At 41.3% G+C, this 11,615-nt stretch overlaps 1 protein-coding gene across 1 annotated transcript; it reads right to left on the bottom strand.

Moving 5' to 3' along the window:
* Window positions 1-2,147: 2,147 nt before the first annotated feature.
* On the bottom strand, window positions 2,148-10,554 carry LOC128399016 (vomeronasal type-2 receptor 26-like). Its single transcript, XM_053360274.1, has 6 exons — window positions 10,529-10,554; window positions 9,541-9,832; window positions 7,951-8,358; window positions 5,648-5,875; window positions 4,491-4,617; window positions 2,148-3,268 (listed from the first exon to the last, which is right to left on the bottom strand). Exons 1-6 carry the CDS (start codon window positions 10,552-10,554, stop codon window positions 2,367-2,369), a joined length of 1,983 nt encoding a protein of 660 aa, XP_053216249.1. The 3' UTR covers window positions 2,148-2,366.
* Window positions 10,555-11,615: the final 1,061 nt, after the last annotated feature.

Genomic DNA, 11,615 nt, shown 5'->3' with positions numbered 1-11,615 from the left:
GCAATGGCACACCCACTCTTTAAAAGAACCTTCTTGGACTCAGAAGCTATGAGCCATAAACTATGACCAAGTGACAGGGGTGCTAAGTGGGGGGTGGGGGCTAACCCTGCAAATTTTCAAGCAAGGGGCAGGGCTCCCACAACATTTCATGGCGGCCATTGTGGCGCAAGCCAAAGGACATGCTAGCGTCTCCCCACTTTGCCATCGTAATTGAGGGGGCCCGGGCATGACAGCATGCTGTGACCCATGCGGAAGCCATGGGGCGTCTGCATGACATGTGAACACACCCCACAGTGTGTGCAAGTAACGCCAGGACACCCCATGGCATGTACGCATGGCCTGCTGACATCACACTTCCCAGGCAACCCCGATCACAGGGGCAAGGCAGCGTGCATACCCATTGACAAATAATCCCTTTGCGGGCAAGATCTTGAGATGGTGGTGAAAGTCCTTTTCAATCAAGGGGCAGGGCCCCCTCAATGTAAACAGACCCTTTGACAGCGATAAAAGACACAATACAACCAAGAAATATTTCACCTGGCTGGTGCCATGCATGTAGGACATAAACAGGATCATTTGGAACACACTTGAAATTATGGAATTTGCACACCATATGAGAGAACAGCAGGGGACGGGGTGGTGCTGTGGGTTAAACCACAGAGCCTAGGACTGGCTGATCAGAAGGTTGGAGGTTCAAATCCCCACGACGGGGTGAGCTCCCATTGCTCAGTCCCTGCTCCTGCCAACCTAGCAGTTCGAAAGCACGTCAAAGTGCAAGTAGATAAATAGATACCGCTCCAGCGGGAAGGTAAAAGGCGTTTCCGTGTGTTGCTCTGGTTTGCCAGAAGCGGCTTAGTCATGCTGGCCACATGACCTGGAAGCTGTATGCTAGATCCCTCAGCCAATAAAGCGAGATGAGCACCACAACCCCAGAGTTGGTCATGACTGGACCTAATGGTCAGGGGTCCCTTTACCTTTACCTTTTATGAGAGAACAGAACTACAGGCACAAGCATTGCAAAACTTGACTGTTGCTTTCACAAGACAGAATCAGAACTCAAAATAACCTTAACACATTGGAGAACTGGGCCCAAGTTACAAAATGAATTTCAATAAGGACAAACATAAAGTTCTGAACTTAGGCAGGAAGAACCAGATCCCCAAATATAAGATGGAGGAAACCTGGCTTACTAGCAGTACATGGGGAAAGGATCTACGGGTCTTGGTGGACTACAAGTTTAACATGAGTCAACAGTATGATGCAGCAGCAAAGACCTAATTCTATTCTAGGCTGCATCAGCAGATGTATAGTGTCCAGATCAAGGGAAGTAATAGTACCACTCTATTCTGCCTTGGTCAGATCACACCTGGAATAATGCATCCAATTTTGGACACCACAATGGAAGAAGGATGTTGGCAAGCTGGAGCATGTACAGAGTAGGGCAATCAAGATGATCAAGGCTCTGGAAACCAAACCTCAGAAGAAACAGTGGAATGGGTTGTGTATGTTTAGCCATCATATGTTTAATATCTTTATAGCACGTTTATATAATTGCCATCTTCAGATATATCAAGGGCTGTCACAGGGAAGATGGAGCAAGCTTCTTTTCTGTTGCTCTGAAGGGTAGGACCCAAACGAATGGACTCAAGTTACAAGAAAGGAGATACTGCAACTAAACATCAGGAAGAGCTTTCTGTCAGTAAGAGTTGTTAGACAGTGGAAGGGACTCCCTCAGGCAGTAGTGGGTTCTTCTTCATTGGAGGTTTTAAAGCAGAGGTTGGATGGCCATCTGTCACGGGTGCTTTAGCTGAGATTCCTGCATTCTGGGTTTGGGGCTGGATGACCTTCAGGGACTCTTCCAACTCTACTATCACATGTTCTACATTAATTAATCAAAGTAAATGAAGTAGAACAACACAATAAAAATATTAGGTGTAGAAGTACAAATATAAATACATAAAAGCAATAGAACTGAAAGAGATTTAATTAGATAAGTAGAATACTTAAGATCATTAGGAAGGCCAAATTTCATGTTGTACCATGGAAAGGGACTCCTTTGTGTCTATATTTCTTGTGTTCTGAACATGATAAAATCCCACCAAACTGCACAGAATTTTTCATGATATTTACGGCTTTTGGAAACACATATTTCTATGAGCAAATTTTTCAACTAGTACTAAACGACACATATTTTTATACTGGAGCAGGTTGCAATTACTGTAAGGCTTTCCACATTTTGACGACTGCAGTTCTGACAGTAAGCAACATCTATATCAAGAGAACGTGAAAGCTGAACCCTTCCCAAACACACAAACCTTAAAACATGTAAAACGTTATCCACTATAATGATTTTTATAGTTAGATTGTTACTTATTTCTCTTTTTTAGCTGCCCTTTTGAGTTGAGTTCAGGCTTGAAGACAATGATATAACATTTTGGGGAGAAGATACAACCCAAGATTCCAGCACTGGAGGCCAAGATGGAGAAGATCTCCACGGCCACTATGTACTTCCCTTTGGTGCTTAAGTAGGATGGAACAAAAGAAAGCCACACACTGCAAAACACCAACATGCTGAAAGTGATAAATTTGGCTTCATTAAAGGTGTCTGGCAGCTTCCGAGCAAAGAAAGCCACAATGAAGCTGACAAGAGCCAGCAACCCCATGTAACCAAGAACAGAGTAGAACATGTTGACTGAGCCTTCATTGCATTCCACTATGACTTCTTCAGGCAGAGAGTGCATGTCCAGATCTGGGAATGGATGGTCAGTGCCCAGCCATACTATACAAATACTTGCCTGGATAGAAGCAGAACCAAGAACAATAGAGATGGAAAATCTTGTCCCCACCCATTTCCTCATCTTGGATCCTGGTTTGGTGGCCATGAAAGCCAGAACCACAGTGAGGGTTTTAGCCAAAACGGAAGAAACAGCCACTGAGAAGATGATACCAAAGGCAGTTTGTCGTAGATTGCAGGTCAGTAACTGGGGGCGCCCAATGAATAGCAAGGAGCAGAGGAAGCAGAGCAGGAGGGAGATGAGCAGGGTGTAGGTGAGATTCCGGTTGTTGGCTTTGACAATGGGAGTGTTTTGATGTTTGATGAAGATTCCAAACACCAAAGCTGTAGTTGCAGAAAAAGCCAGAGCCAAAAGAGCCAAACTGTTGCCTAAAGGTGCTTCATAAGATAAGAAGTTTTCTTTCTTGCTGATGCACTGGTTTCTCTCTTGGTTAGGATACTGATCTTCTTGGCACTGGAAGCAATCATCCATATCTCGAAGTATAAAGAAATCAGGATTATAGTTATAGCATTTTCAGTCTTACTGAGATACAAATATTTATGGTATCGGATCAGGAAACTTTGAATGACACTGTAAAATAATTCAGTGTAATTCACAGTATACATGATACAAAATATTATCTTTTTCAGGAAATTGTTAGAGTGTTAACATGTTTTGTCTTTAAGGTAAGCTATTTTTGGAAGATTCTTTCCAGTGGATAATCAAATCAGAATTAAATCTAAATGATAAGCTCCATAAATGTATGTTTGTGTTTACACGTGTATAGAATTGAAATTTGGGTGTGTTTAGAGGGGAGAAATCCCTAGTCCATCAATAAGAACTTTCAAAGCTATTTGAATGGAGAAATAATAATTAAACATGAATGTTTCACAGCTTACTAGTAGAAATGGTTGTAAAATAGGAAGTTTCATTTACCAATATTCAGACTATTTCCTATACCAGTAAGGAAGCTAAATGTCAAAGGAAGACTAAAGGTGCTGATATAATCCAGTTAACACATCTAGGAATATTGTCAAAAAAATACTCTTGAATTGAAAATTCAAGAATTTTGGTCATCAAGTAAGTTGGTGTCCATGCAATCCATGAAGTTTTATGGTGTGGAGGTAAGCAGAAGATATGCTAGTTAGTAATTTATAAGATTGTTTATGATAAAACACTTGTACAGTGGTACCTTGGTTTAAGAACAGTAAATATATTTCACAAAGAATAAATGGTATTCGGGAAAGATGGAGGCAGTTGGTACTTGACGGTTGGTTGGTTCTTCTGTTAGTTGCATCTTTGACTGAGAGCGTGGGAGTTTGGTGACTTCAAGCAGACATTGTCTGGAGGGGTTTTTGAGGATGGTCAAGATTTGGATTATTAGCTTATGCTCAGCTATGAAGGAGCTTTGAAAACAAAAAAGGACTAAGCCCTCTCTTGGGCTCAAGGGACAGAAGCACATTTATATATATATATATATGAATAATACTTGATTTTCAACTGTTGACAACCAGACAAGTAACGTTTCTCTTCAGGCCTTATGTAAGGCGTCTTATTCATATATATACATGAATGGATAATACTTGTTCAACGGTTGAAAACCAGACAAGTAAAGGTTTATATTCAAATATTTTGTAAGGCATCTATTTGTTCATAAATAGCTGACAAAAACATCTTCTCAATATAGTTGATATACTATAGCATACAGTCCCCTACCTGTCTGGTTTGAAATCTTCCCTTCTGGACATGGAGTACAATCATAGCAGCAAAATGGTTCCCCCTCTTTCCTTTGTCTGCTGTAACCTGGATGGCAGTGGTCATTGCACAAGGCAAGAGGCACCACCTGCCCATAAAACACAAGATATTGCATGTATTCTATTCTATTTGTGTTTGTTCTTTGCCTTTTCATCAATAGGCTGCTGCATTGAAATAAGGCACCCAGAGGGTTTTTTTTTTAAAAAATTAATTAATTAATAAGTGCCACTAACTTTACAATGGTTGTGACAATCACCAATATTTGTGCATATTCAACCCAACAAAGATAATAGAATCATAGAGTTGTAGGGGACTCTGAGGATCATGTATTCAAACCCCCCACAATGCAGGAATATACAGCTGTCCTATAAAGGGATCAAACCTGTGACCTTGGCATTATCAGCACCTTGCTCTAAACAACTGAGCCACTCAGCCAGTAAATGGTTCAGGCAAAGAAAATGTGAATATCTACTGATATGTGTAGATTTTATAATATGTTTTTAAAGATGAGAAGTGGCAACTTGGTTCCTTTAAAGAAATGAATCACAGAAATGAAACTAAAGAGTCCTACGAAGCACAATTTTGTATTGCATGCTTTCTGTGCTTGTTGCATGCGGATGTTCTTATTATAAAACATTTATTTCATTTTTGGATTATTATTTCACAATCCACCTTAATAAAAATGAAATCTCAAACATGGCAACAGCAGAAATACAGTGCGTAGGCAGATGTATATGGGAGCCAAAGAACACACCAAAAAATAATTATAATTTTTATTAATTTATAATTCCCTGACACCTAAAAAGTTCTTCCACAGAATGACTACAAAGGTTCTAAGCCTTTGCTGCTAGCCACACTACACCAACACCCCTACCACTGGTCAACAAATCTTGGTTCAACTAAATAGTCTAGGCATTTCAAATGGTGTTTCAGGGAAGAGCTGCACGGTTTTAAACCCTGAAAGCCAAGATCACTACAGTGACATGTAAACAACCCATCCCTAACATACAAAGAATCAATGCAGCTAAAAGGAACTCATTCAGCAGGGTGTACATGATGATGAAACAAATCTGGTGAATGTCTACCTATAGACCTCAGAAGCTGCAGCTGGGTCCTACCTGGTTAAAACTCTGGTGCCATGTAATGATCTTCTCATCAATGGAGAAATCACTGCCCAGTGGTGCTTGGGGATCCATCTTCCCAACTTTCACTCTTAAGAAGGACTTATTTGGGAAAGTTACCCAGTTGATAATATCAAATCCACCTTCTAGCTCATGTTTCTCATTAAAAAAGACAGTGTCACCAGCACTGTTGTTAAACAAGATATTCCTCAGGAAAGGTTGAAGCTTCAGTGGAAAAAAGAGAATGGTAAATTGGGTAGAAATAGAGAACACACTACAAAGATTCTGTTTTCTCATGCTGGGATCAATTCACAGTATTTGTTGAAACTCCCCTTGAGTTTTAAGGGGAGACATGCCTGTCTAAATTCCATTTTAGAAACTAAGAAAAATTTTTTACCTCGAAGTAGTAGCTGCATTCATTGAATGTAAGTAAACCTTTTTAGTTTTTCAAATTTGTGTGGTTTATTCTTAGCAACAGGTAGAAAGTGAGGAAATATCAGCAGAACACAAATAAACAGGTATAAATTGTGAAATTTCCTAATTCCTAGCTTCTGGGACCGTGCAAGTTGGATAAGTGGTTTTACTCTGCTAAAAAACGGGCTTCACAGCCTGTTTGGTCTCATATTTTCCCCACACATTTTGGACAGGAGCTTTAAATTTTAATTTACATATTTAATCCTCAACCCATATCCATCAATCCTAAGATCAACATTTCCATTCAATATTTTTCAGTACCTGATAAAAACATACAAGCATTGCAATATTGGCAAGACTTTTGGCTTAAATTTGCCAGCATGCTTCCGTACAACTTACCATATTTTTCGTCCCATACGACGCTCTGTCCCATAGGATGCACCTAGTTTTTTGGGGGGGAAATAAAGGATTTCCCCCCCCTTTATTCCCCCCCCCAAAACCAGGTCGGGGAACAGCGGGATGGCGGTGCTGCGCCTCCCCGCTGTCCCCCGAGCTTGTGAGGCTGGCCAATGTCTGCCGGACGTGCGGGGCGCGCTGCTTCAGCGCGCTCCGCGCTCCGTGCAGCAGGCTGCTATCCGCAGCCTAGGGAGCCCTGCGGGAGTTCCCGCAGGGCTCCTCAGGCTGCGGATATCTGCCTGGCCCGAGGGGCGCTCTGCTTCAGGGCGCACGCGCGCCAGACAGCAGGCTGCTATCCGCAGCCTAGGGAGCCCTGCGGGAACTCCCGCGGGCTCCCCAGGCTTGCTGATAGCTTCCTGAAGTGCGCACTGACCCCTCTCGCTCTCCAAGCTTCAGCGAAAGCCTGTATTCACCCCATAGGATGCACACAGATTTCCCCTTCATTTTTGGAGGGGAAAAAGTGTGTCCTATAGGGCGAAAAATACGGTAATACAACAAAGACTCTTGAACTGCTTATTGAATTTCACCAAACCAATGAAAGTGTGTTTTCCTTGACAACCCAGAATAAAGTACTTCAGTAGTTTTTATCACAATTGGGTAAAAATATATGGCATGTTTGGGTAGTTTACAAATATGTTTGTTAGCACTTTTAAACTTAATTGTGGTATTTTATATCAGATCTCATTGAAATCTGAACCATCTATTGATAGTAAAAAGAAATATGTAACAAATATCCTTAATTTCTGAAGAGACAACTTTTTATTAGCAGTAGATTTCTGCAGCTTATACTCAAGGAACCATGTGTTTGAGTCTCACCTTCATTAGGAGCACTTCTGTGCCCTTATAATAATAAATACTGTATTTACAACTTTCCAAAGAACCAAATGAAAAAGCAACATTCTCTGGTGATGTGGAAGGCTCTTTAGGTGCTCTCTAAGCTTTAGTCTTATGATTGGGTTGTTCATTTAAAAAATGATCTACTTTCCAATGCTAGACATTACCTGAAAATATTGTGGCTCATGAAGTCCCACATAGTGCCCAAGCATCATCTTTCCATATTTGGTTCTGGATGCCAACATGGCATGCAAAGCATGTGCCACAGCATAGACGGCATTGTAGATGCTGTAGCTTTGGCTGGTCATTTGCATTTCAAAAAAAGCCCCAGGAAGGCTCTCCAGCTTCTCCTCACCAGTGCAGGATTCCTCCTCCGTCTCCACATCTAGAAACTGGCAACCAAATGCCTGTTGCCAGAAGAAGCTGATAAAGCCATCGGTCTCAGAGTGGGGATTTAGGTTCAGGAGGAAATTGTGGAACCCCTTAACCTCACTGGAATGAATGGCAAAGGATAATGCACCATGGAAGTTTTGTATATCCAGATCTCTGTGAAATGTTTCTGATGAGAAATCCCAGTCGGCAGTCATAACCCAGACCTTGCTTATTGGCCTCACACCATACATTACACCCGTTATTAGCATCCACTGCAAAAACTTCATGGTGTAAGTGTCTGCATTTACAACAAACACATTGACATTGGTTTTGCTCAGGGAAATGACCACTTCCTGACATTTCTCGATCATCTCATAAATTTTGAAAAATTGACTGGCACTTGGCCATCTTTCAATGCAGGCCGCACAGATTTCACTCAAGGAAAACTGGCGTGTCAGTGTCTTCACAAACATTTCTCCTTTATTGTCAGCTGTGACAAAGATCCCAACCCATACCCATTGGAAATACACAAGAAGCTGAACAATCCCATTGTATTGATTTGCTTCACTTGGTGTCATTTGGTATAAGGAAGAAATATGTTGTTTTGCACTCTGTGCTATAGAATAGGTGATCTAGACATGAACAAAGGAGAGAGAGAGAAGGGGATCAAGGTCATATGATTAGCCCAGCAGAGACAGAAGTTCTGTTTAGCTCCTTGTACTGATTATCGTCTTCCAAAGCAACTACTCTATTCCGAATTTAAAAATGGAAAGCGTAATGCTGGTGGTCAACAAAAGAGGTTTAAAAACTGTCTCAAGGCAAAGCTAAAAAAAAAAAAGTAGTATAAACACCGACAACTAGGAAACATTGGCCTGCGAGCTCTCCAGTTGGAGAACAGCCTTTACCAAAGGTGTCATGGACTTTGAAGACACTCAAACTCAGAACCAAGGGAGAAACGTGTTAAGAGGAAGGCACGCTTGGCAAATCCACACTGTGATCAACTCCCACCCAGGAACCAATGTCCCCATGTGGGTCTAGAATTGGCCTCCACAGTCACTTTCAGACTCATTGTTAAAACAGTGTTTATGGAAGACAATCTTACTCGGCTACGAGTGATCGCCAAAGAAGAAGACGAATTTAAGTCTCTGTTTCTGTTCAAGCTGGTCATTTTAGGAACTTTTAACATCAAGGCCTAGTGCCAGAGACTGCTGATTCTCCTTCTCCTTCATCCTATTTTTTAACTTTTGGACTCTGACATATGGCCTGTAAGCGAAGGGCAAGTATGATTTGAGAAACTGTATCCTACAAAGCAATGGGGCTCAGGATCGCTTAGCCCAATCCTAATTGATAATTGTATTCTTAAGAACCTCTGCTGAACCTTCCAAATGTGATGAGAATTTGCACATAGAGCTGATACTAGGTCCAGGGACACTCAGAGAGTTTTATCTTACACTCATTCTCCTGTTTTCCACTGGACCTTATACTGGAGTATAAACCATATAAACAATTTCACCATGAGATTAATTGAAACAACTGGAAAAAAAATTTGACATCAAGCTCCCCCTGCTTTCATCAGAAGCTTTTCTGTGATGTCAAAATGTTTTTGTGTGTGACCTATTATCCTATTTGCTACAACTGGTGACTCTTCCCCACTCTAAAGCGAGTGCACCAGTGTCATCTGCTTTGTGTTTGTAACGAATCCTTTTCTCCCTTCACACACATTTCTCCCTTCACTCACACCCAAAGCCTGGGAATATACAATAATAAAACATGTCCCAGTTGTGAATGCTTCAACCCGGTTAGAATCATGTTACCTGTGGAATCTTGTAGCAGCTTAAGATGGAATCCATGTAGATTGACGTTTCAGAGTCAAGACCCCCAATGACAGCTATCAGGTTCTTCTCAGCACCACACTTGTAGTTGGGAACAGTCTTCTCATGGCGAGAGACAAGATTCAAAGTATTCTGATAAGTCATCCTTGCATTGAAGTAGCTGTCATAGATCTGGAACCCCAGAGTGATGTTTAGTAAAATCTTGGCATTCTCATTGACTTCCTTCACAGCAAAGACTAAGGATAGGGCATGCTGGTAGTTCTTTGGGACTGCACTGAAGCAAGAGAAAAAAGATGATGCCTATAATGGGTTTTCCTGCTTTCGCTGGTGTATAGTCTGCAGACTAATCCACACTGTCCATCATCAAACCTGTATATTTATTTCGTATGGATGAGAAGGGAGTTTCAATTCCATTAAATATTTGCTCTGTGCTGCACAGAATCACCATAGCAAATATATAAAGAATGCAAGAAGATGATGTTCAGTACTGTATATAAAGAGTAAACCTGCTCAAAAAATTGCTAATGCATCCATGGGGATTAGTTCATGGATTTCCCCACTTGTCATCCTTTTCTGTTCATGACGCTTATACATGAAAATTCATCACTTTCATTGTAAATTTTGCCTAATATACTCATGATTTTATGAAATTTTGCAACAGTTTTATATGCTGTCTGTAACAATAAACAGTGTGTATTTATAGTGACACTTTACCCTATTATTTGCATTTTTGTACACACTCTTTAGATGGAAAACTGCATTGCAGAATTCAGAAAAGTGTGAATTTGAAGGGATAGCTCTTTTGTTGTTATTGTTTAGTCGTTTAGTTGTGTCTGACTCTTCCCCTATTGTTCCAGCAATTGTGAAAGAGGCAGGCTGTTTTTAATTGTGAATGAAATCAAAGTACTCCCCCATCTCTATTTACAACCAGTCCAGGGGTGGCTCTTCTCCTTATTGACTCCAACTCTACCTGCTGTTGGTCTCCCTGCTTTCCATCTTACAAGTCTCATTGAGCACCTGCCACCACGAGCAGATTGCTTCTTGAACATAGCTTTGCTTCTGTTATCTAGTATTTCCCCAACTTGGGACTTTTTTACCCAGAGAATGAAAAATCTCCTTACGCATATTCATCAGCAAGCATTTCATTTGGCTTCTCCTTGAAGTATAGTGGAGTGAAGGAGGGTAAGAATAGCTGTGAAGTGATGCCACCAATGATGAAGTGCCCAGGCTGATAATATTGGTGTTGGACATGGATGGGGTCAGTCACACAATGCAAAGCAGGATGTGCTGAAAATAGAGGGAACATGATGGGTAGCAGCAACAAGAGTACCTCTAATATCCGGAGATGGAAGTCTACTCTTCTTAACATTAAAGCACCTGTTTCAGTTTAAACTCATTATCATCCTCCACTGTCAACCTCCACTGAAATCTGTTGCTATGAGCAGCTCAGGCTGTTGGTATACGTGGTAGATCAGTTCTCATTGGAACTGGGTAGTCTTTATAAACATTCTGAATTTCACTCTGGCATATACTTGTTGACACCAAAGTGCTATGTGGCTATTGCCGGAGGAAGGCTGAATCACAGTGCCTTGAGATAATTTTATGGTTCATAGTCCCTGGTGCATTGCAATCTAGTTGGCATTATGTGTAATAGAACCATTGAGCAAATCATGTTTTACTCCTCTTGACAAAGCTCTTGTGTCCTCTGTTGTGAGACAGGCAATACAGTGGTACCTCAGGTTACATACGCTTCAGGTTACATACGCTTCAGAATACAGGCTCCGCTAACCCGGAAATATTACCTCGGGTTAAGTACTTTGCTTCAGGATGAGAACAGAAATTGTGCTCCGGCAGCATGGCAGCAGCAGGAGGCCCCATTAGCTAAAGTGGTGCTTCAGGTTAAGAGCAGTTTCAGGTTAAGTATGGACCTCCGGAACAAATTAAGTACTTAACCGGAGGTACCACTGTAAATGCCTACGTTCCACAAAACTAGAGAGAAAATCTAATACCCACAGATGGACCATAATGAACATGCTTTGCTTGCAAAATGGCCCAGG

The sequence above is a fragment of the Podarcis raffonei genome, chromosome 13 (assembly GCF_027172205.1).
Source record: "Podarcis raffonei isolate rPodRaf1 chromosome 13, rPodRaf1.pri, whole genome shotgun sequence".
Lineage (NCBI taxonomy): Eukaryota > Metazoa > Chordata > Lepidosauria > Squamata > Lacertidae > Podarcis > Podarcis raffonei.
Note: the sequence above shows the minus strand (reverse complement) of the source record. Positions and strands in the feature narration are given on the sequence as shown.

Bases quoted from the DNA above. Each gene is read 5' to 3' on its own strand.
- LOC128399016 (XM_053360274.1), bottom strand. From the start codon at position 10,554: ATGGAAAGCAGGGAGACCAACAGCAG. The intron at 9,833-10,528 runs GTAGAGTTGGAG...CTCTTGCTTCAG, and splicing joins AGCAGGGAGACCAACAGCAG to TGCAGTCCCAAAGAACTACC. The intron at 8,359-9,540 runs GTAACATGATTC...GTTCATGTCTAG, and splicing joins GCTGCTACAAGATTCCACAG to ATCACCTATTCTATAGCACA.